Source organism: Thermobia domestica, chromosome 7 (genome assembly GCF_964235325.1).
Source record: "Thermobia domestica chromosome 7, izTheDome1.hap1.1, whole genome shotgun sequence".
Taxonomy (NCBI): Eukaryota; Metazoa; Arthropoda; class Insecta; order Zygentoma; family Lepismatidae; genus Thermobia; species Thermobia domestica.
The window spans coordinates 82,941,872-82,968,146 of record NC_137460.1 but is presented as its reverse complement, the minus strand read 5'-3'; the positions used below and the strand labels follow the sequence as shown (position 1 = coordinate 82,968,146).

Sequence of the window (26,275 nt, the reverse complement as noted above, 5' to 3'; positions counted from 1 at the left end):
TTCGCCTCTCCAGGTATATATACCGAACTCTAACACTTCATAACTGAGACTGACATAAATATACGAAACTCACACTAAAGAATAACAAGCCGTACTAAACTTTCATAACTACCAACTCAAAAAGGTAACAGTGCTCACTGAATATAATCGATAAATTGATTTTTCTTTACAGTAAAATGTGTGATGGATTTTCTTACCATATCAAATAACCGTTGTACATAATTTTACCTTGCTTTTGTAGAAGAAAAGAGGAATATACTGCAGCACTCTCCATCCAAGAAGCACAGCAGCCATATCAGGGATACTAGTAAAAGTATTCTCTACAATTACACACCAGATCTTGATAGAATATTCTGGACGGCTAGCTACATCAATTGCAACAGCGCCTCCTGAAAATGAAACGACTATGATGTCAACTAATTTCTGCATTTAAGGATATGAATTGACGTATAATTATAAAAATGTATAACCTTACTCTTTTACTTAACTAAGCCTAACAAATGTGCTACCAATTGTACTGTTTCGGTGTTCAGTGACACCTTCCTCAGTAGATCTGGGCAACTCACGCACAACCCATCTCATTTTTCAGAATTCCCTCTTGCACCCTTCTGTCAATACAATAACATAAATTTCTTGTAGTCGAATCCTGTTTTGAGTAGTATTGTTTGAAAGACTTATGCACAAGATTTTTATGACGAGTTTATGTAATTTTGTAGTACTTTGTAGAAATTTTGCTAATCTCTAACAGAAATTTGTGAAGATACTATTCTAATCTTAAATCTATGCTAAAAATTAATTATTAAATTCGATGACTACAATCTTCTTCAAGTTGCTATAGTATTGTTCAAAACATATAAATATTTACATAATATAGTAAATACTTGCTAACTCATTTCGAAGTACCACTACAACTGTGATGTTTTAGAGTTTCTTCTTCTGATTACTGGATTAATGAAAAATCTTTTTCAATTATTTGTGTTGCCAGATCTTATAGTGTAATGCATTTTAGGGTATTAACTAAATTTTGATAATTTTTAAAGCTCTTTCTAAATTCTGAGGACTTTTTTCTAGTTATCATGACTAATTTATCACATGTACAGTTCAAGATAAACTCAGCTTATCAATCATGTGCAGATTCTCACTGCTTATCATTAATTAACCTAAAACACACCTATTGCAGTAATTTTACAGTGCAGTGTTGGCAGGGGGCTGCGTTTCTGTCAAAAAAAGAAACACCAATTTTACAGACTTTCATTAAATGGCCTTTTTACATGGCAACACTGCATCAACTTTGTCATATTTTCGCGCCAATGGATAAATGTTGATACATGCTGCACATATACACAGGGATTCACTCGCAGGAAATCAGTTTTCTGCAACTGAATATTGATTTTCCTCATTCTGTACACTTTTTACTTTACACTTTCGGTAATTTCTTCCGTTACTACACAAAAACGTTACAAATTCCAACATTGGTCATGATCTCAAAATATCTATATAAAACACACTTACACATTTGTTTCAAGTTTCAGATCTTTATCGTTCTTGGTTCAAAAGATACACGGAATCAAACTTTGGGTTGCGCAACTTTACGGACACACTATATTACTTTATTCATGTCCACAATTTTCATTAGCGTTCGAACACGATAAGAACTCCACCTACCATAAAACTATTATATCCTTACCTTTGATTTACTTACTCTTCAAAGTTTGAAACAAAATACAATTGTCTCTTTCATTATACCGTTTATAAGTCAATACAAAACATAACCACTCTAAGTTCCATATGAGCACATTTCTTTGAAACCCACCAGAAGCAAATGATGCTGGAAAATCCAATTGGCTAGTTCAAAATACTAATCTTTTAAATTAATCGAATAGGTTATCATTTTCCATATATTAATTTTTCTAGGTTAAATAAATGAATTTAGATTTATTCCAATCTGTGTACACAGATAAACTTATGTCGCAACCTTATTGCAGCATAATTTATTTGAACTTCAAGATATATATATAAAGAGAGAAAAGGTGTACGATTGGGCCAAGATTCGAACCTGAGACGCTGGGCTACCATGCTGATGTATTAACCATTACGCTACTCTGTCCATTCACTGAACAGCCATATATTTTATCACTCTTGAAGTTTGTATTCAACCACTCCCAGCACAAAGAATTAGTAAGCAAGTAAGTTTACCTAACGACCTTCCAAACACCACAATTTCACTGTGATTGATATCCTTTCGAGACGAAAGAAAATCCAGTGCTGTACATGCATCCATACGGAGTCCTCCCTCAGATGGAGATCCTTGAGATAACCCATAACCTCTATACTCTAGCATCAATAGATTGCACTTCAAGTTCTGATACAACCCTACCGCGTTCTGCAGCCTGTAATAACAATAACATACGTAAGAATGGGATATTAGTTTACTGATTTCTCCAAGTTTCCAGAAAGCTTAAGGTTTCTAATACACAGTTGATAAACTATCAAAAAAAAGTACAAAATTCTTTTTCTCCCCTCTCCCAATAGTATTTTTTTTAGCATTCATCGAGCTTTTGTTTGTTTTTGTTATTATTATTTTAATGAACAGTAGGCTTACTCACCATTTTTGTACTGCTTATTGAAAGTGCAAAGAAGTGACGATCGATACTCAATAACCTCCTTGAAATACAATGAAAATATTCTACTTCAGACCACATATAATACAACAACACTTCCTTAGCATGCAAATATCAGTAGAGGAACATTGTGTGGCATACTCTGTAATACCACAAATATAACAGTGTTGTCAGCCCAACATAAAGTTGTATTTTTACAAATGCCACTATGTCAGATTATTACAAATTTCTATTTGTAAAAAGAAAACATACAATTTTACACTTGTTATGCAGTGTTGAGCACTAATAATGCTAGTATCACAACATAGAAAAACAACCACATTTTGGGGGGTTCCACAACAGATAAGACAAACGAAATGTTCCACATCTGAAGTAGTTAATGTCGAATACTACGGTCATTATATGACGTAATTCGAACAGGTAGAAACAAAATTACAAAGAATTGAAAATCTGACATTTTTTTTCAGGGCCTTTATTTCGAAAAAGTGATTAGGTAAGTATCATATTGAATGGTTTAGTACATGATTTCCAATAAACAAAAATCATAATGCCGTTTACAGTAATGCGAAGATATGAAATAAATTTTAAAATTTCGATATATTGCTTAAAATAACGAATTTCTGGGAACTTTTAAAAACATTTTTTAAAAATTTATTTTGGTTCTATGACATTACAATAATGCTTTTTGTTAGGTGTAATTACAATCATTTTAAGCAGTTTTGCAAACCTGAACAGTTTTCTTCATATCTCCAAAACGGTTTGAGATATCAAATTGTTGTAAACGCCATTATGATCTTCATATCTACTAAAAACCATCTATACAAATGCGGAAGTTACTTTTCGACGGTGTTTTTCGAAAGCAAGGCTTTTGAAAAAAAAATCAATCTCTTGTAACTGTTCGTATTAATGCGAAATCCATCATATCATGATCAAAGTATTAGACACTAAAGTACTTTGGATGCGCATTGCCCCATCTGCCTCATTTGCATTATTACTTTTGAAGAGGACACCTAAATTTTGATCTTTGTGGTACTCTAGAGATCCCGGTTGAACGAAAACCTCTTCGTGGCTAGTGGGGTCCCATCTCATATAGTCTTAAGACAGAAAATGGGTGTTAAATTACAATCAATTAACCAGTTGTATAGCTGGCCATGGAATCGAAAGGAACATTTGACTACAGGAACAAGAATCTTAACTAAATGTCTTCGTAGTTCATACGTATAATATAGTCGTAACAAAATTACAATATAAGCTATTACCTGATTGTGTTTAAGACTGTAAAAATTTTACGCACAATCCATCGTCACTTAATTATCACCAGATAAGAAAAGAAATGAACAGCAAAACTTTCAAATTCCTTAATATTTTAATAAAATAACTACAAGGCAACCAAAGAAGTTTTTGCAATTTTTGACGTCCCATTTGACGAAGCGTTCGCAGAGGAAACGAAATGACAAACGCACCGGGAAAGCGATAAAGGTTACTGTAATTATTGACCTACACCAATATAAGCACATTACACACACAACAATCATAGCTCTCTCAATGTGGAAGAGAAATGGACGTATCGAACCAACTTGTTCGCAGTTCTTTGCCATATGAAGTTAAGATGGGCCTGCCAGCAGCTGCATCAAGTCGTCGAATATGTCAGACATTTGGGAAGGGGGGGGGGGGGTCGTGAACAAACGCACCGTCAAGCAGTGGTTCCGAAATTCAGCTTAAAAAATGAGCTTTTGTGATGAACTCCGAAATGGGCGACCACAGGTGTTGGTTGACGAGGTCCAGAAGGCAGAAATAGAAGAGGATAACACTTAAACGTGTGTAGTGTACTTGCCAAACGCTTCCCGGTTTCCGCGGAAACAGTTAAGACTTCTCCTGCACCGCATTGAGAAAGTGTACAAGTTGAGGAAGAGAGTACCCCGCACATTGTAATCAACCTACAAAGGACCACGAATGACAAACTGTTTGTCGTTGCTGTCTCGGCACCGCAACATACCCATATTTATTCAGATGTTCACGGGTGATGAAAATAAGTTCAATATTACCCCAGCCTCTTTAGCGCACCAGACATTGTTGTCACCACGTGACCCTATGCTTCACTTCTCAACACCACCTCTTCTCCTACGCAAAGTCATGCTCTGTGTCTGATGAACCAGTCACCAAATAATCCCTTACGAGCTAATGGCACAAGACCACACCATTACTATGGACACTATTATGAAAATTTTTGAGGAAACATGCAATGTTTTGTACATGGAACTGCCTGTAAAAGCCTGCCAGATTTTGACAGGCATTATACAGGCGCCTGTTTCGGCGAAAACACATGTAAAGAAAATATTACAGGCACATTGTCTTCAGGTGATATGCATGTTGAAAAAGTATTAAGCTTCTGTTGGAAATTTTGCACAGATACACGCGTTGTACAGAGCCTGTACATTAAAATGAGAACATGCAATGTACTCGTAGTCACTCACATGCAAGTAAATGGAGGGAATATGTGCATGTAAAGTACCTTGAATGGATTGTTGATAAGATTCGCAATACAGTAAGAATGAAAAGTACAAGGAAGGTGCCTGTTTTTCAACATGTAATATACATGTGTGGCATTCGCATTACATGTAAACTCCATGTATTAGCGTATAGCATGGAAAACGCATGGTGTAGAATGTTACTTTACATTTATCATTTTTGTGTACATGCGAAGTGTGTAACTCTCCTACGTGCAGTGTACAAGCAATGTACAGGTGAACGGGAACATGCAATGATCATGATTGCCAATAAATAGATGCAACAGATACGTGTGGTGAACAAGGTGGATTGGATCTAAACATTCACGTTATAGGCATAGGAGACATGCAATATTCAGGCACAAGTCTTCAATTCGACATTCGCTATGCAAGGTTCTGACACATGTATAATACATGGGATTACACCTGAATACACTGCCTGTTTTATCTCCGTGTCCATGGCGAAGTGTGAACCCACCTATATGCAATGCACAGGCAATGTGCAAGTAAACGGAAAATGCAAAGATCATGATTGCCAATAAAAGGGTTAAACAGGTGCATGCAATGAACAAGGTTGATTGGAGTGAATCATTAATGTTACGGTATAGGAAACATGTAATATTCAGGCACCAAGTCTCCAGTTTGTCATGCACATATGCAAGGTCCTGAGACATGTATAGTACTTAATGCGATGTACTTTACATGTATATTCCGCTAACACGCCCAATAATTCACTAACACCTGTATTTCACATGTATTTAACATGTCAATTACATTTTTATCAAATGAAAAGCAGCTGTTGTCAGATTCTCATGAGGTAACGTATATGTCAACTACATGGAATATGCCGGTTACGTACATTGTTTTTCCACTCTCTACATGTTGTTTACACGCATTTTTCACGTTGCAAGGTTGCAACCCTATCAACATGAAAACTACCTGTTTCCGTGAAATGAACATGCAATGATCGTTAAAAAAATCGATACCTGTCACATGCGTTTAAAAGTGCTCCAGTCTCAGGCGCATGCACAGGCGCCTGTAAAAATATTCCTGTTTATATTTGGTCTAGGAATTAATTCGTGCGGTTGGTACGCACACATTGAAGCTGTAGTACAAACACAAAATACATAAATACCTTAAGAAAAATATTGTCCATCGCTAGCCACCACTTTCGCCCATCTGTCAGGCAATGTACGGATTCCGTGGCGAAAGAAGTCCTCATCCTTGGAAGCGATCCAGTCAGAGACCCATGTTTCGATAGCTTCTGAAGAAGTAAACTGCTGTCCAATCAAATCGTTGTTCATGCAATCGAACAAGTAGTAGTCCGAAGGAGCAACGTCTGGTGAATACGGCGGGTGGGGTAAAACTTCCCATCCGACATTTTCTAAATAGTTTTTGACCGGTTTTGCGACATGTGGGCGAGCGTTATCATATTGAACAATAAGTTTATCATGTCTGTTCTCCCATTCTGGTCGTGTTCTGGCCAGAGCTTGCTTCAAACGCATTAATTGTCGTCGATAACGTTCTCCATTCATAGTTTCACCCGGTTGCAGCAGCTCATAGTACACCACACCTTTCATATCCCACCATATGCACAGCATAACCTTTGCACAGTGAATATCTCGTTTTGGATGTGATGGACCTGGTTCACCTGGTTTCACCCAGGCCTTTTTTCGTTTAGGGTTCTCGTAATGGATCCACTTCTCATCACCCGTAATAATTCGATGCAGAAACCCCTTTCTGCTCTGTCGTTGAAGCAGCAATTCGCAAATGGTTTTTCGTCTTTCAACGTCTCTGTCTTTCAATTCATGTGGAACCCAATGTGACATCTTTTGAATCATTCCCATGGCTTTCAAGCGTTTGGAGACTGTTGTTTGATCAACGCCTAATGCTGCTGCAAGTTGTTCCTGCGTTTGACACGAATCCTGCTCGAGCAATGCTGTCAATTCTTCGTCTTGAATTTTTTTTGGCTGTCCAGCTCGCTCTTGGTCTGCCAAGCCGAAATCACCACTTCTAAACCGTGCAAACCACTTCTGACACGTTCGCTCAGCTAGAGCATGGTCACCATACACTTCCACCAAAATACGATGACTTTCAGTCGCACTTTTCTGCATGTTAAAGTAATGCAGCAGGACACCCCGCAAAAACACTTTATCAGGCACAAATTGCGCCATGTTCACTTAACTACAAACTGGTGTTGTTGACGCTTTAATCCACTGCCCTATACTACGAACGATACGCGATGACAGGGGTTTGCAACACATGTGTGGATACACGGAACTGTGGGACGCTCCGTTCGTTGCGCCATCTCTTGTCCACCCGCACGAATTAATTCCTAGACCAAATACATGTTTCACAGGCGCCTGTAAACCACCTGCATTTTCTGTCTGGGCATATATTCGCAGCAGTTGCAAGGGGTACAACATGCATTGAGCAGGAGCCAGCGCTGGTTAATGCAACAGCACGAGGCTACGTGTGGCAAGGAGGATCAGGGATACCATTCAGGGACTTGGTTGGGAAACACTGCCATCCACCACACTCGCCGTACCTAGCGCCACCAGACTACCACCTGTTCCATTCCCTCGAAAACCACCTCTGTGAGAAATCCTTCGACAAAGATGCAGATCTGCAGTACGCATTCACAGACTTCTTTGTGTCTGTGTCCAAGACACCCCCCACCCCGAGTTTTATCGCCAAGGCATTGCGCAGCTGAAAGAACGTTGGGAAAGGGCGATGGATGTTGATAAAGATTACTTTGAGACCTAACGCTGAGTATCATGTGCTGTATGTCTGTTGTTTCTAACGATCACAAACGGCACGAACTTCTTTGGTTACCTTGTACTTCGTACAAAATGAACTCGTGTTGGTTGTGCTCCATTTCAATATTTTTCTTGCTGATAATTTGTAAGTTATTTACCCTGTTAGCTACAAAACTGGTTAAGATTCCTGAAATTCTATGATTTTAAACACATTTGATATTACAACAAAAGTTTTAAAATAACGCCTAGAAACAAACAGCCTTAATTTTTGAAAATCAAATTTATAAGCAGGAAAAAAAAATAACGATGGGCAGCCCCTTGTTTCCTGCGTAATGGACAATGTTATTAATCATTTTGAATCTCAAATACTACAAATGGAAGAATACACTATGTACCTACGCTGTCTGGACGACGGGATCCAAATATATTAAACTAATGAACTATTACAACTCTTCCCAGAAAAATTGAATTTACTATAGAAATAAAAAGAAAAAAAAAAACTTTCAACTATTTAGATTTATAAAAAAGGACAAGTTTGTAGCCACAATCTACATAATCCAACACTCCGCAGTCCCTATTAGTCGCAATCAACGACATTTATAGCTAGCGAAGTCAAATATTTGGAGAAATACCTTTATTAGGAGTTATCGGCTTATTAACAACGGGATCAGTAACATTTTCAATGTAGACAATGAAAGTGGATAGTTAAAAATTAACTGAATGCAGTCAACACAGTATTGTATGACATTTAAATTTCTCATCTTTCAAGTGTTCCACAAATGTTTAAGGATTAATAAATACAAACCAGTCGAATGTAGTACAGTCGTCTTTGCTCTAAAATAAGACAAGACATAAAAACTAAGGAACCCAAATTAAACCAAGATAAAACTCTGCAAAGGACACCTAAGAGGATCCTCAAAATTTACATTTATGAATAAATGGGCTAGCGTTTATAATAAGGATTAAAAATTACACGAGACGTACATTTACAAGGTCTGTCTGAAAAGCAATGTCATACAATTTATTGTGAAGAGACTGTATGTTGCAACACTCTCTCTATACGTCGGAATTGGTGGTGGTGTAAGTCAACTATCGAGCAAGTGCTTACTCAGTTGCCTCCGAGCGCTTGGAGATGAAGGATGGGAGGTTTCATAAATTTCTGTTTCGTCCCTTGTACATGTCGCGATGCAGCTACCTAGTCAAATATAACGTGACAACGCTGCTCCAGCCACCGTACAGTCCGGACTTGGCTCCCAGACTTTCTATTTTCGCGTTTGAAATCCTCCCTGAAAGGACATCGTTACAGAACAATTGACGACGTAAAAGCAGCTTCTGAAATGGCTTTTAACACACTTCCTGTACAGGCCTTCCAGGATGCCTTCGCAGACTGGAAATCCCGCTGGAAAAATGTACCGATCCAGAAGGACAATATTTTAAAGAATTCTTCTGTGCAGGTATTATTACAGTGGAGTCTCTTTAATTCGAAGTCCAAGGGGACAAGAAAAAATTCGAATTATCCAAAAACTCTTCATTTTAAAGTAAAATTAAGGGAACAAAATAGCTGTACTGTATATGAAAAACTAACATGCAATGCACCTTACCTATAAAGCACCACATTTTCGTAAGGAATTAGAATGAGCGCCGGGATTCAACATTGTGCATAATGCACGCCAATAGATCACAAACGAATCTGCTTACCTTTTTCTCACTGTTTTAGTTTAGTTAAAAAGAATTGCACAAATATCTCGAAGGTCATTGACATTTCTACAGAAGGGATGGACACTTCCAGGTTATTGAGGAGGTGGAGAGATGTGTTGCGTACCAACCATCTTCTGCGGGTTTCTCTATAACGGGAGGGAGTCCAACTGAGGAGGTATCAACAAAATTTATCTTTGCCACGGTCGCTTCTGGATACGATGAAACAGATAAATAAAAAGCAGTTGAAATTACATTGTTTTATTTGCAATTTGTCGAACATTGCAAATTTTTCTACTGTAAATACTTCCGAATTATCCAAACAGGAGGTTCAAATGTTCGATTTACCCACGACTTTTTTTACCATTGTTTTTAATACAGTTTTCAAGGGGAATAAGCTTTTAACTCGGAATTATCCAAGTTCGAATTAAAAAGAATCCGCTGTATTATGTAAATAAATGTTCTTGTTTTCATACTTGTAGACTTGGTGACATTAGTTTCCAGACACACCTGTATGAATAAATGGTGTATGGATAGCCACCGTCAAAATCGTTATTAGTCATAAACATTTTAACGGATTCACTCCATTACCGAACTGGACCAAAATAATCGCTCTCGCTATCTATTGCAGAAAACGGAATTAAAAACGGAAGAGTTATTATGTGGAGTCTAGTACGTATGTACTACTATTACTATCTTATTAGGTCCACTTGAATGATTCTAATAAAGGCACTTTCGACAAACAATGAGACAATATTATAAACTATCGAACAGTTATATATATATACTGTATATATATATAGCACGATTCAATATAAGGAATTCTTTACACATCTAAAGAAACCTAGGCAGGCTAAGGAATTGACAACACCGACTACAATGAGGAGGACTTCTTGAAGACTGGAATCAGTGTTTAGAAGTTCAAATATTTTCTTTTACTCATTATATTCCTCTATAATCCTACAGATTTAGGTCTTAAGAAAACAACGTACGATGCTTCAGTGTACTTTTTAATTTCTACAGATTCAGGACAAAACCGCAGTATAAGAAAAATATTACGGCATGTGATCAGGTTGAGTTTTCTCCTAAAGCAACTAACCTACACTAACTTCATAGTCATTGAAAGTTGAAATATTACCTACAGAATAAATAAAAAGCACTAAAGGTATATATATTATAAACAGAGGAGATATTTGAAATACACTGGATTTACAGCTTGAAGAAATAATCATTGTGCATATATAAAATCTCCTTGCTGATAGTATATTTCACATGTGTGTATAGGAAACTACTGACATTGTCTTTATTGACTAAACCCTGTTCGGCCTAAGCTCTAAACTGCGATAAACAAAGCCACGTGAAACTAAATCTCGCTGATTCGCTGTTGGCCTACCGACGCTTGTACTCCTCCGCAAAATAGTTCATATGATTTGATTATTACTTTCACTATGAAGATCCATATAAAACTACTACATTATTATAAATGACAAAAATATAGTATGGATTATCTGATAATACTGCAATCGAGTAAGGCTAATCAAACAATAGAAATAAACACTAAGCATGCGCAGTAATTATGGCGCCAATTCAACTGTGGAGGCGTGTTCTGCTTTTAAGTCTGAAAGACGTCTGACATGAATCCCGTTTCCGTAAGTGTTGTGGTGAAACACCAAGGTAAACTTTTACTCACTAAGCAACAATTGTTTATCAGCGAAATTCAAATATTTGTTTTATCTTTCGAGTTTTTTTCTTTCTTTTTTGCTGCTGCTGTAAGTATCTGGACAACACGAGACAGTATTGTCAAAATGCATGTGTATAATTTGCTCCTTCTCGTGCGGGAGTGGGAGTGATACATCACTAGCCAATTGTATTTGTAACAAGCGAAAGGATACAAATATTTTGTTTATCATAGTTTAGAGCTTACGCTGAACAGGGAATAGCTAACACTGATCACTGAAATATCAAGATGTAAATATATAGGAATGCGTGTGTTCTTTTATTAATATATACGTTTATTATCAGGTTGTTTAAAAAAGAATAGGCTTTTGGAGGTAAAAGATGAAAAATTAACATATGCACCATTTTGTTCATGGGCTTCTGCCAGTTTTTCGGCAACAATCCTACCGTTATAAACTTTTGTGGTTTCTAGTTTTTAAAAAAAAAAAAAAAAAAAAAAAAAAAAAAACCTTTTGAAACTAACTTAACACTATCCAGGGAGTTCTGCAGAGACCAAACGAAATGAGTTTGACGGTGCAAGGTCCGACCTTTCCGGTGGATGCATTAACGCCCCCCGTCAAGTTAATTTCTTAATATCTTCCGTCTAAACTAAAAGAATTCCAAAACAATTTGCACATCTACTAGCTTAAACCGTTAGCTGTCAAAGGTGTTAGGCCTGATCTGCTGCGATTCATATACCTTGAGATTTGGTACACAAACGTCATCTCGTGTGCAAAAAGTTCAATAGTTTTTATACTACCTGAAAGAAGTGGGAGACTTGATTATTTCTTCAAGATGCAAAAACAAATGTACTTCAAATACCCCATCTATTTGTTAAGAATAAGGACGACCGTAGTGAGTTCGAAATGATTGCATTTAATAAGCCTTCAACTTTTCTGGAACGCTTGATGGTGGAAATTTAAAGCAGAGTAGCTATCATGCTAATAAATTGCAAAAACGCAAAGTTTATAGAAACGAAAAAAAGTGAACAGACCATATTGGTTAAGTTTTCCCAAAGAATAATTTTAAATCTAGCCTTAAGTCTCCTATTAAAAGCGAAAAATCAATTACATAAATCCTCGCCTCCATGGCAGTGGAGCGTAAGTTGCATTTTTAATTTTTTTACAGGAGATAGGAAAAAAGATTTTGCTTAATTTGAATCTCTCGGTACTCTCTCAGATTGGGAGCAAACTGAAATCTTTTGTGTTATTTTGATATTTAGAGGTCAAAAGTTATTTATTATGCCTTTTATCATGTACATTTTCATACATAACATTTTTTATTGAATATCTACATGCTAGTGTCGTACATACGCCCTTATGTCATAAACAATTTATTTCCAACAAAGTACTTAAATGAATTTCTACATACCAGTGTTATTTACTTACGCAATAAAAAAAAAGAGTATAAAATTAGTTACCGATTATACACAATAAATTAAAAACATAATTATAACAGCAGTCCTTTCCGCCAGTACTTTTTCTATCAGAGGAAGGTAAATTTTCTGGATTGGACTTTACCACGTTCTGTTTACACAACCAAGATAACGAAAGAGAATTCAATACTTTTTTCACACATAGAGATACAATAGTAAGATTCAATAGTGTTGATTGATCTTTACCCATAACAAGATTAAATTCCAATCTTCATTAGCGATTACAGATTACCCACAAATGCTTTTACTGAGTGTCCGAGTAGGAAATCTCTAAGTAGTCCTTAGCGCCATCGAATGTAACGAGACTTGCAAAAATGTTGTGATACTCTTTGCGGTATTACTTTAGTGTTACAGAATTTCATTAAATCACTCATCTTTTCCTCTGAAATTGGTAACACTCCTGAGTACAGCTGACGAAGATTGTATTTCTTTCCAGGTGTTCTTAAGGATCTTGAATGTGAGGATTCTCTAAAAGGCTCTGCCATCCTTTCCTTGAAAAGAATCTTATTTTCGTCTTGTGAGAATCTCAGCCACCTTAACTTTTGCCATGACAAAGTAACATCATTTTGATCTTTGAATGTAGCTAACTTATAATAGCTTTTTGCTGCATCAAAATTATAGAAATCTTCTGTTGTCATCGAATGTACCGAGAATGGCTGCAGCTTCCGTCTTGCCATCTTAGCAACTATACACCACTCAGAAGGTGTATAAACATCTATATTATTCTTTGCGCGTTCTATGACGCTCTGCTTGGAATCAGCTTCCATCTGTGTGTGTACTGGTTCAAGAAACTTGTGGTCAATACAGGTTACACTTGTATTATGGGCCACAAAGATACATATTGCTGCAAATTTCTTGTTCAAATTCTGCCCACAACAGTCTGAATACATCGTCATTTGCTTTACTCCAGGAGGTAAATCTCGCAAGTAGACTAGAATGCAAGTGGTAATTTCATCAGGACCTCTCTTATTTCTTGTTTCATCCCACATGTAACAAAAACTTTCGCGCGTGGCTAGATTGTAGATGGTCAGGTTGTGAACATTAAGTTTACGAACATAATACAAAACACCCTTTTTACATGATGGCGTTGTCAAGACTTTTTAGAGATTAAAGCAGACAGCTACACGAGTGTCGTCCTTTATTGCTTCTTCTTTGCCTTTTTGTTTTTCTGATCTTGCTTCTTTTCTTTTCAAATGTTCTTCAACCAATTTCTCTCTTTCCTTTTCCTCAGAAGACAAATTTTTAAACCTGACACAAGTTTTACATTGATCTTTCTTCGGCTTGTGTATCTTGATATTCATTTCTTTCAGAATTTTTCAGTACGAAGTACTTCCTATTACATTTTCAGGTGAGACTTTCTTCTCTCTGCAGTATTCCTTATAAAGGTTGTAAAGCTTCTCCCAAGACAGTTCTGGCTCAACATAGTAATACCAGGTTGATGAAGATCGACAATAATGAGATTCTACTCGGGGCATCGATACTACATGCTCCTTTGTAATATTTTTGGCTGCTGATGTTAAATTGTGTTTCGGTTTGTGTTTCGCTCGAAGCTCGTGATCTGTGCTTCGGGAAGAAAGCCCTTTCTGCAAAACAAAACGACACACTTTATCACTAACGTCAAGAGTACAAAGGAAAAACTGCTTGCAAACTTGTATCATTTTCCCATCGATAGTTAAATAATGGTCAACTGTGTACTGCCTTCTGGACGTGGTGTTATGTTTTCCGCGTGACTTTAACCTTCGCTTCATGTGATACAGAAGATAATCTCTCTGTCTATGAATGTCTCCTAGTTTCCAGTACAAACGATGTACAAATTTACGTTTTTCTTCACTGATAATTTGTCTGCAACTGTACACGCATCTACATGAAACATTGCGTACACTGCGAGCCTCACGAATTTTGCCAGCACTGGTAACGTACTTCTTACCCAAAGTACGATTAATTTTAGCTTCATTTTTTTGTTCCAGTTCAAAGAATTCAACGGTATGTTTCTTGCTTTGGATGCACGTGATGATTTTGTGGCCACGTTTGTTTCTATTAGCATTTCATCACTTGAAATACTTTCATCTTTGTCCACTTTAAATTGCGGGTTGGCAGCACTGTCGTACGATACGCTATCAGTAATGGAGTGTCCAGAGTTGTCTTCCTCCAAAAGCCTGGATATTTTCTGATCAGATAGCGAAACACCGCCCATTCTGATCACTTTCTTCATCTCAACTACAGGATATACATACACACTACAAAACTAAAGAAAAGCCAGTAATGCCACAAACTGCAACATCATTTAGTTTACTTATTCACCGCCAACAATATAGGAATTGAAAGAAAAAATATATGAGGTAATGCGGCTTCTTTTGAAGTCGCAATTGCTTTAATACGGATCTGAATGCAACTTACGCCCATCCATTGTATGTATATTCAGAAATATATTTCCAGCAATGTGAGTATTATTTTTCTGACATAAAGGCGTAAGTAAATTTAAGCCTTTCTGTCATGAACAACTTACGTTCATGAACACTCTGTTACGTCTTCCAAACTTTGAAGTGTAAATATGTTTTACAGGGAATCAACGTACATCAATTTGCCAGGTGCAAGAACGTAACATAAGTGATTCAATGAGCGAAAAAAAAATGTATTTTCAAAAAACTGTCACTTACGCCCCTCTGTCATAGAAGCGACGAAAATTACGACTGGCTCCAAACATTACTATCTACATCGAAACGTTTCATCCGGTGTCAGCAATATGTGAATGTGACATGACAAAAATCAGAGAACACGTCCGACCCGAACGTGAAAGGAGCAGCAGTTTCAGGCTTATTTAAGCATTCATTTTATCATAAACACAATATAAATTAAGTAAAAGCTCTAAACAAACCATTATCGTACACTGAAAGGAATAGTTCTGAGTCGTTATTTTATTAGAACCAAAACATTCAGATTTCAATGCATACTGAGGCAATTTAAATAAAGAAAAGAATATGGGCATGGACAGTTTTATTAATGATAGCATTACATAATATTTATTTTACCACAAAAATTGGTTACTTCCATTCAGGGTGGATTGATTTAAATCAGTCTGATTTAAATCACTTGATTTTTTTAATAAAAATAGTTGATTTAAATCGAATTCTGAAATACTGTGAATTAATTTAAAGTGAAAATAAGTAAAATTCCGTTTCTGTTCTGTTATTTCGATTATGGAAGTTAATAATCATAATACAATGAGACTCAAATGTACACTATAGTATGAAAACAAGTATCATGCAGAGGATGATTAGGGAAAATCCCGTTTTAAACAGGTAACGGAACAATCCTGCTTTCTTCTTTTCGTAACATTGGGTTTGGGTTTTAAAATCGTTAACTATTCCAACGGGGAAATCACCATCGACGTGTAAGACGAAAATTCTTTTTTGTGCGTGTCTGTTTGTTTGTTCCCAGATAATAGGGCGTATTTAGAGGGTCCTATCCCCTCTATTTTTTTTTGGGGGGGGGGGGTTAATTTTATAACTTCAGGCGAAATTTATGTATTTCATGCCGCAAGCTAGTTCTGAGTTTTTACAAATAGGCCCTTGCCAAATATCAGTAACTTTTGTGAAAAAAAGTGTTACTTTGATAAATGTTATTGTACTTTTCCTTAATGCTTAACCTTTTAAATTATATCAACTATTTTTAGGTGATAGGGTAGAATCTTCATTATTCGATTAAAAAAGTACCAATAAGGCTTTTTACTTCGTTTTCTTCAAGACTGGAGACATTTTAGAACATGTTACATATGCTTTCACGCCTTTCTGCGTTGAGGCATAGTGTGGGATGACGTCATAAATTTAAAAAGATATTTTTTGTTATGCGTATTATTATTATTATTGGCGGGCTACATTTTGCATTCAGAAGACTGAAATTTTGCACACTCGTTCAGTGCACCCCTTAATAATTTTCAGATGTTTTCAGATCTCTGCGTGGAAACAGCGGGGTCCAGAGGGGCAAAAATGTTTTTAAAAAAGGACTTTTTAAAAACAAAAAATAGTTTTTTTCGTGATTTTCCTGCCTCAGATGAAGACATACGAATGATACCGTTTGAAAGGCTGTTCTATTCTGAAGAAAATGATGTACGTACTATGCTCCTAGGATAAACAGGGATGTCTTAGGAAACTGTCACCTGAGATCTTGTTTTATACGGGAATCTGGGGTATTTGGGGAATATTATTTTTCGCGGGCTTGCTTTTGCACCTACAAGATTGAAATTTGCACATTTACTCAGTTGACCCCTCAGTATTTTTCAGATTTGTTTCAGATCTCTGCCTTAAAACAGGGAGAGGGGTCCATACAGGTAAAAATTTAAGAAAAAAGATATTTTTAACAGAAAATTCCTTTTTTCGTGATTTACCCGCTCCAGATACATGATGGAGACATTTGAAGAGTATCGTTTGAAAATTTGTTTTATTCTGAAGAGAATAATGTATAAATCATGATCCTAGGATAAATAGGGATGTCTGAGGAAATTTTTATATTACATCCGGGTCATCTGGGACATTGTGGGAATGTTCTTAGCTCATTGTTAAATAGTTTCCTCACCCTTACTACTCAAGATAGAAGCTTGAAATTTTGTATACACATTTAGTACAGCCCTTAGTATTTCCCAGTTGATTTTGAGATCTGTGCGTTAACACAGGGGAATCCAGAGGGGATCAAAATTTAAAAAAAAAAAAAAAAAAAAAAAAAAAAACGACGATTACTCTCAAAATTTCCCGCTTCAGGGACATGATAGGGAAATGTGAATGTTACCGTTTCAAAAGCTGTTCAATTCTAAAGAGAGTGATGTATGTACCATTATCCTAGGATAAATAGGGATGATGCTGTAGCTGCTTGACTGAAAGTTTATAATTTACCCTTTAAAAGAGCCATAATTTAAAAGGGTTAAGAAACATTGTTTGGGATTGATATAGGTTAACGATTTGGGATAATTCAAAATTCAACCCCAATACTTTCACTTAAATGGCATAATTAACATTTAATACTAATTCCTAATGCTTTTTCTTGAGTTTGCAACTTGTATTATGCGAGGAGAAAGATTTGATTTAAATCAAAAAAATCGATTTAAATAAAAAAATCAACAAAAGTGATTTTTTTCCACCCTGCTTCTATTCCATAGCTTAGTTATTCAATGGATTAAGAAAGTGAAAACTATATGGGATACAAATAACGAAAATACAGCTAGCAGTAAGAAAAACTCTCAAACCTGCCCAAACAACACAAAATCTGCAGACGATTTCGAGGCACTCCTTACATCTTTCTTAGCGCATCTAAAGAAATTTTTATTGATACATAAAAAACATGCTCAATAAAATTTTCTCAATGACATATCTTTTATATAGCAGTAAGATTTCTTTAGGTGCGCTAAAAATAATGGTGTGAAGTAACTTGAAACAGCTTCCAGATTTTGGGTATTTTATTGGATGTTTTAAAGTACAAGAATATTACTTACTGTTAACAGATACACATCGCATCGTATCGTTAAAGTAATAAAACTACAACTAAAAACAGACCACGACTATTTCAAAAATACGATAATTTCAGTTTACTAATGTAAAAGTATTTTCCTTTCTTATAATTTTACCTTCCGAAATAAACATTTTATTAATCCATCCTTTCTCAGTGTCCTGATGATGGGCGCCGAGGGGGTCCGCCCTCCAAAGTTAGCTTGGATCCTTACAGGATTTCTGTATTTTCGTTTGGAGCTTTTCTTTGATACTGACAAAGAGACACATTTACTTTAAAGCTTCCCAATATATATATATATATAGAAATCGACTCTGATGGTGACAAAATATGTTACCAAATTTATCAGAAAAAAAAAAAAAAAAATTGAAACAGAATACAGCCAGGATGACTTTTTTCCATAATAACCTACTTCGATATTATCTACCTAGGTATTATTTAATTATATGATATTTCAATTTCTTCGTTCGTTGAATGACTAGACTAATGAAATTGCAGTATTCATTTTTTTTTTTATGAAAATAAGTATTATATAAATTCTATTGTTATCTAAGAAAGCTGTCCATGATCACATTCTTTTCTTTATTTAAACTGTCTCTGTTATGTACTGAGCTATATATTTCTGGTTCGAATAAAATAATGACTCAGAAGTATTCATTTTAGGGTGAGTCAGTGATTTCAAAACAACTAAGCTCATACGCAGAGTATCGACGTCTTATTTGATATTGAACATTATGATACAATTCAAAATAATTTGGTCTCTTAATTAAAAATATAGAAATTTGTTACGAACTGATTAAATCTATCCGTTTTTTTTTTTTTTTTTTTTTTTTTTTTTTTTTTTTTTAATATTACCTTATGTATAGGAACAAATGATTTCTTGCTCTTTGTTACCTGTGACCCATATTTCCAGCATTTCCGTGGAAAAATACAATCGTGGGAACTTTCCGTGAAATTGAGTCTGGCTGGCGTATGAAAAATAGATGTAGAACTGTCCCATCTATACTACGGACAAAAATGTTTTCATAAGGCAAACCAAACATGGAAGGAACAGGCACAAAAACCCTCGAATGTGATGGCTGTTCTGGGTGGAAAAGTAACTGGTCTTCTGTGTGGTAGATTATCCCTGAAACGAAATATAATGAAAAGATTTTGATTGAAAATTTTGCACTTTTAAATCCCTCATATCCAACTTTCAGAGAATTGTTCATATAATAGTTCAAAGAAAAATTTAACATTATTATTAAATGAAATATCAATCTTCTTACATATGAAGTAAATTCCTCTAAAATTAAACCCCTCAGTGCGACAACCCATAAAACAACACAGTTTACTGACTTTCGTAAACGAAATACGCCAATTAAATTATGATGGTAAGCTTATTAAGATTAAGAAACGTCAGTCATGAACCAAAGTGCGTCATCTACTTAATCTGTAATGTTGCAACTGCAATGCAGCTGTCTCGTCCACTAAGCATGACGACGAATACACCGTTATTTTATTTTAACGTGGATATAGTCTGGTATATTCAATTAAAATTAACTACTACTAATCTTTTATATTTCCCGAAAATCCTAATTATCATTATTTTCCTGAAATTATTTCAGAACCAATACCTGAAAAAATCAACAGATGAGTTTGTACAATCCAAGAAAAATTTGCAATAATTTTTTTTGCAACTGTACGAATGCAATTTCTTTTCTCTACTCCATATCTATAATCCTCAATGCGCAAACTGTTACAGATAAATCCAATGTGCAGTCTTTACCCCATCTGGAAAAAGGATCGGATGCAAATTATGTCTTCAGTGACAAACTGGCTTGGGTCTTGAGTTTCTAAATAGTTCCTGTAAGAACAGATTGTATTGTGTGGTGATTGTTTGGCACTGAAATAGGAGCAAGGATATTAATCCAAAAGGTTTTTATTTCTACCTTCAATGTGTGCGATACTAGTAGGTTTCAATATTACTTATGTAAATTTAGTGTAAAACGCCGAGATATGACAACAAGAACTGCATATTTGTTAATGTGACTCTTGCGAACGAGGTTGGACGAACGTTACGAAAGTAGTTGTTGACTTTGCTGTGAGAAGTTTGTAATTTTTGATAGTTAAATAAGTAGAATACTAATAATATTACCATTCATTATATGTTTTTGGGGATTGGAGGTCTTTCCCCTCCCCCTCAATCGTCTAGACTAAGTCAGTGATTTCTACTATATATAAAGTATATTCTTACCTTCTGTTTTAGTAATATGTCTTTCATCAACTTGCTCGTGTTAAAAGTAATTCAATATAACAGTTATTGTTGGTGTTTATAATCTTGATCGTTTAACTCATGGTGCTTTCACGTGATATTCATTCGATTATTATTAGAGTAATGTTCCTTTATTTATGTTGTTTCAATTATTCTACGAGAAATTCATTCTTGATAATACAATTGAATGGCCCAAAAATATATTGCATTAAAGACATATATTCGATTGCTATTTATTTATTTATTCATTCAAGGGAATGACTCAAGAAAGGGTTCGGACCTCCAACTCCGGCGTCATATCAGTCTTTTGCGTGGATCAAGGATTTGGGCAGGAACTGGCCCTGGCTTTCTAGAATATACTATCCCTGCCTTCGCCTAGTAGGAGTGAAGAAAACCAGGGAAAACCTAGTCAAATCAATGACAGAGTGCAGACGTATCATCACCAAAGGAAGTCCGTGTTCAACTCTGAGCGATCCAAGTGATGACCATTTTATTTGCAATCAGCATGGGGTATTATTACTTGCTTTCTAGGCAAAGGGTATTACAACTACCAGGATATACTATGCCTCACTGCTGCGTACGTTGCAGGATTCTGTGAAATCCTAGAGCGTGACATGTTGAATAAAGGTGCCCGCCTCCTGGAAACCAACGCACCCGTTCACTGTTCGAATATTGGCCACAGAGAGATGCACGAGCCAGGGTATGAAATTCGTCATAGTTCGCGTTTTCTCTTGACCGCACACCTTCTTCATTCCACCTCTTTCCAACCATGCAGTCATTTCCTACCGGCAAGTACTTCTGTGATGTTGTCACGCTGCTTTCTGAGGTATAGTCATAGATTTCGGACCACTGCACCTTACTTCACGTTCGGACCTATAACATATCAATGGTGCAGAGTTACGAGCTGTACGTTATCACATGAACTACATAGGTATGCAGGATTACACACGTAAAATTTCATCGCTCTACGATATGTGGATGTGGGTCAGGATGAACGCTTCTCGCGCATCTCTCGTTAAAAGGCAAATTTCAAAGAAATAACACATGTACAAATCACTCAGAAACTATTGATTTGCGACCCCCGGTTCATATAGGTGAAAATGTTCCAAAGTACTTGTAGAATATCCCCCTGCAAGGAGTGCATCCAATTACCAGTCAATCTGTATATAAATGATGTTCTAAAAATGACGCCCACGGACCACAGAGCACTATTCTACAGCTCAAAATAAAGCGAAACTGTTATATGATGGTGTGCTCTCCGAAGCCTCCTTCAGCAGCTATAGGGAATCAAAATTTCTCTATGTGGCAACGTCGCAGATTAACTTGGAGCCATTAGCATTACTTTACGAATACAACAAGCAGCTGAATCGATTGCTACACTAATAAGTAATGCTAGTGTCAATCAATTTCGACTTTAGCTGCCATTTGGAAAGAATCGACATAACTATTTGATAGATTGGTAGATCTAATCTATGGTTCTTTACTTGCGACATTGTCACATAATGCAATTTGCGTCTCCAGACAAGGACTCGAAAGGTATACAAATATATATATATATATATATATATATATATATATATATATATATATATATATATATATATATATATATATGAGTAACATAACAACCAATGTTGGCGAAGCAAAAATATGTTTTGTGGAGCGGCATGCATTATTGAAATTAACAGAAAGTGTGGCAAATGTAGGAAGGCATTGAAAATAAAGAAATGGAGGAATAGTTAAATATTTAAATCTGAACATCATGTTCATGGTGTGAAATGTCATAGGCAAAAGTCAACACTGAATGATACTTTTTTTCGAGGACAAAAATTATCAACAGAAATATTGGTGCAAAATTAGGAAAGACAGGGTTTCTAACGACATCCTCGTTTACACGCATAGCCACCATCGCTGATGCGCCTGCTCCCTACCGACGCACCTCCGCGCTCCTGCCCTGACTCTATTTGATAGCATTCGTGGTTTTTAGTGGACAGTTAGTACAAATTGGTTTGTGCTTTTTACACTGTTATTTTCATTACATATTTCCGGACGCATTATTTACACGCAAAACGGTAGTCCTCTTAAAGTGAATGTGCACCGAGGAATTCTTTAAAAATACTTCCTACAGTTATGACAATGAATTTACTCATAAATGACAAAACAAAAAATGTTTTGCAGACGGGGTCCAGAAGTACGTAATAAATACAAAATATACCGGAGAAATGGAAGATGCAGGTAGTTACACCTAACATAACCTAACCTAAATTAATTTAATATTAATAGAAATAAGCGAAATTACACCATTTTTTCGAAAATTATACTGGACCCCTACACTAATATAATCTAACATAAAGTAACCTAACCTAACCGAAAGTAGCCTAACCTAACCTGAACTAAGCTAAACTAACCTAATGTGAATTGAAACAACCGAACTTTTTTTTTTTTGATATAGTATACGAGAGTGCCTCATCATTTAGCGAGGACTCACGAAGTGCAGTCTTTTAAGGATTATTCATTGAGGATATAGGAACTTGAAAATGAGGTAAAAATGCGACTTTCATTTAATTACTGAGTAATATAAAATAAAATGTACGTCGGTTTGCGTTGCGTTTCGTTGTGTTTTATGGTATGCGAAGAATAATAATGTGCCCTTGTACGTAGTGTATATGTGGGGGATTTGAAACATATCGCATGTCACGTGCACGCGGATGCTTCTTACTACTTCTAAATGTAATAAAATCATTTTTATACGTAGTGCAACTGTAGGAAGTATCCACGCGCACAGATCATGAGGCACTGTTGTATACTATTACCTTTTTTTTTTTTTTTTTTTTTTTAGAAAAACTAGCTGGACCCCTTCTGCTAAACACTGTCCAAAAAATCGGCCTGAAAAAGTTGGACCTACTCTGGGGCACAAAGGCCATATTTTAGCTTCCATTTCTTGACGTTCTTAAGTCATGTAAAATTATAGTACAAGAGTAAATTATAGATAACACCATTATTTAACTTCGTTCACAAATTTAAGTTTTGTTTTACAAATATTATAGCTAGATAACAGTTCCTTTTACCAAATGGAACTTCTCTGATATTTACCTGTTGTTGCGAAGCACAGAAGAAAAAATGCAAGGAGTCCACCATATGCCCAGTATAATAGTAAGCAAGCAAGAACAGCAGCACCTGATAGAGCCCAGCACCTCATAATTACTCCAGTTACGACGCGTAAAAATTTGGCACTGTGTCCTCCTAAATTGATACCCATTCCCAAGCCTTCGATAACCACATTTTCGCGTCGTTTTTCACTGGTACAGCTCTTCCCACTTGAGTCTGGCCCAGCCATGGCTGGGTATACATGTCTCTTCTGCTTATCACATCACAATTTATTTTCCAGATATTGGTTACACCAGCAATCAGCAACAACAGAAAAATAAACCTGTATCAATAGTGTCGTGAGCATTGAGTATCACAGCGTTCGCGACATAACAAAAATTATTTACACACTCGAATGTAAACTTTCTTTTCCGTCCATCTCTTTTTCTCTTTCCGTGTGTTCGGGCAAATCAATGCTCACTTTCAACGCTCTTCTCTAGATTACTCAACTCTACGTCATATTCGTATTCGTATAATCAGTAACGCGAATGTTTACACTATTATATTCTTTTGTTACTGATTTTATTATTTTTCTTGCAGTTTTTCCTATACGGATCCACAGATTGCAAAATGTATGGAGAAATTTGGGGAGGTCTTTAATTTGTCCATTTTATGTCGAGAACAGAACCCAACAAAGCCCTGCAGACTTATTCTAACCCGCTCCTACTACTAGTACTCTTACTCGTACTATACTACTACTTATACTATGGATCCGTATAGTAAAACTGCACGTTAATTTATTGTATTCTTGTATTTAAATGAAAGTCATTCTTTTTTAATTAAATCAGACCATAGCAAAGTACGATAAAAAGAAGGGTCTCATACATAATCACAAACACTGCATCAAGTTCCTAACTACAGGAAATTCGTTAGATACTCTATAAGTTATTTCGAAAAAACAACTTTTTACTCCTTTGGTATATGTATTTTAAAGAACCCTTTCTTATTCCATGTCTTCCTGACAAAAGGAGTATTCAGTTCAAATTTCACGTTTCTAGCCAGGGTGGCCCGGAGAGAATTTCTCCCGGAGCTATTAAATAAGCCTAATCATACTTAACGTAGATTACCAGTATTTTTGAGTATAGTAAAGTCCCGCAAAAACAACCTAACGTGGACTGAGAGACTGACGAGTTGCCGAAAATATCGAGTTTCCTGGAATAAGAGATGGATTATTAGCAAATCATATTTTATTGCACATTTCTCAGGGACGTACGTTCAGGAGGGGTCTAAAGCGTTTTGGTGGGTCCAAATACAATTTGAGGCTAAATTATATCAAAATTTCTAAAATTGCTCCTAAAAGTAGACTAAATTTACAAAAAGTCGGGATTTCGGGGGAATTCCGGACCCCCAGGACCCACCTCCTGCGTACACCCCTGCATTTCTCTAAGAAAATATACAATACGGTACACTCGAAAAAATAAATATTTCACCTCTCAAAGTACATTTAGCAACATTGCACGCTAAAAGTAAGAGCTTGAAAGAAGATACTGCAAGAGAGGTGAGTATTGCTTGTAGCTTTGTGTATTTCCCTTCCAGCTAGGCTATATACAACCATCTGTATGTGGTTTTTGTATCCCTTCCTCTCTACTGCTGACTGTCTGCGAAAATATTGTTTTCTTTCCATTTTTGCATTGGATTCGTCATATTGAATTATCAAAGAACCAGCTTCTTCAAATGGTTATAAAGTATATTAACACGAGAACTACAGTTAACGAATAGTATGAAATAATGAAACTGCTCTTTTGTTGTACGATTCAAGAGGTGGATGCGTTCGAGCTTCGTATTTTGATAATTCTGGATGCAATCCTGGCTGAAAACTTTGATTTACTTTCCCTTAAATTGCTTCTCTTTCTTATTCACATAAGGCGAACAATGATATTAAACAAAAGTTAATTATCCGTTAGTTAATCAACTGGAATGTATGTTGTTTCCTTTTCACTATGCCGGGGGCACCGTGACTCATTGCTAGAGCAATTACCTCTGAGGCGTGCAGTCCCTCGTTCGATCCCCGGTCTAGTACGTTTGTGGTGGACAACATCGTTTTCGTTCTTCTATCATTATTCACTTGCCTTAATTATCCGTCTCCCTTAGCCTTAAGGGCATAATCATGAAACGTTAAGCTGAAAGATTTATTTTATTTTATTATTTTAATTTTATTTCAACGCGACAGGCCATGTTCGGACCTCACTACAAATTATAGGTCTTTGCCTCTTGTAGTCTAGTTATTGAACTATACCTATTTTGTGGACTTAATAGATAAACGCTATTCATCGGAATCTGATGGTCCGAAAGCTTTGAAACTTACAATTTAACAATTTAAAAGATTAACTTTATGTATAACAGACACGTTCATGGTAACAAGGGAGGACCATTAGAAATAAAACACAAGCGCAATGTCTACAATGTAAACAGAGAAGGATTTTCAGAACAGTAAAGCTGATCTACGATCTCATGTGTAGACAATCGTCTATGTGCGCTCGCTACATATAATTGTAATCAAGTTATTTAAGAGGAACATAATTCGGAACATCGAGTTATATTGATAAATCCTCTTTTCCTTTCTTTCTTTTGGAGGACCTGGTGGCTCAGTGGTAGAGTGCTTACCTCCGGTGCGTAGACTCCCTGGTAAGAACACCGGCTAAGTG

At 36.1% G+C, this 26,275-nt stretch overlaps 1 protein-coding gene across 1 annotated transcript in view; it reads right to left on the bottom strand.

Annotated features, from left to right (window-relative positions):
- Positions 1 to 24,170, bottom strand: part of Bem46 (abhydrolase domain containing 13-like protein Bem46) — a 29,258-nt gene extending 5,088 nt beyond the window's left edge. The window contains exons 1-4 of the mRNA XM_081764955.1: positions 23,577 to 24,170; positions 19,124 to 19,355; positions 2,197 to 2,390; positions 229 to 389 (exon numbers count right to left, since the gene is read on the bottom strand). Coding sequence (XP_081621081.1) covers positions 229 to 389; positions 2,197 to 2,390; positions 19,124 to 19,355; positions 23,577 to 23,820 — 831 coding nt within the window. The 5' untranslated portion in view covers positions 23,821 to 24,170. The remainder of the gene's footprint in view (positions 1 to 228; positions 390 to 2,196; positions 2,391 to 19,123; positions 19,356 to 23,576) is intronic.
- Between the last annotated feature and the right edge of the window lie 2,105 nt (positions 24,171 to 26,275).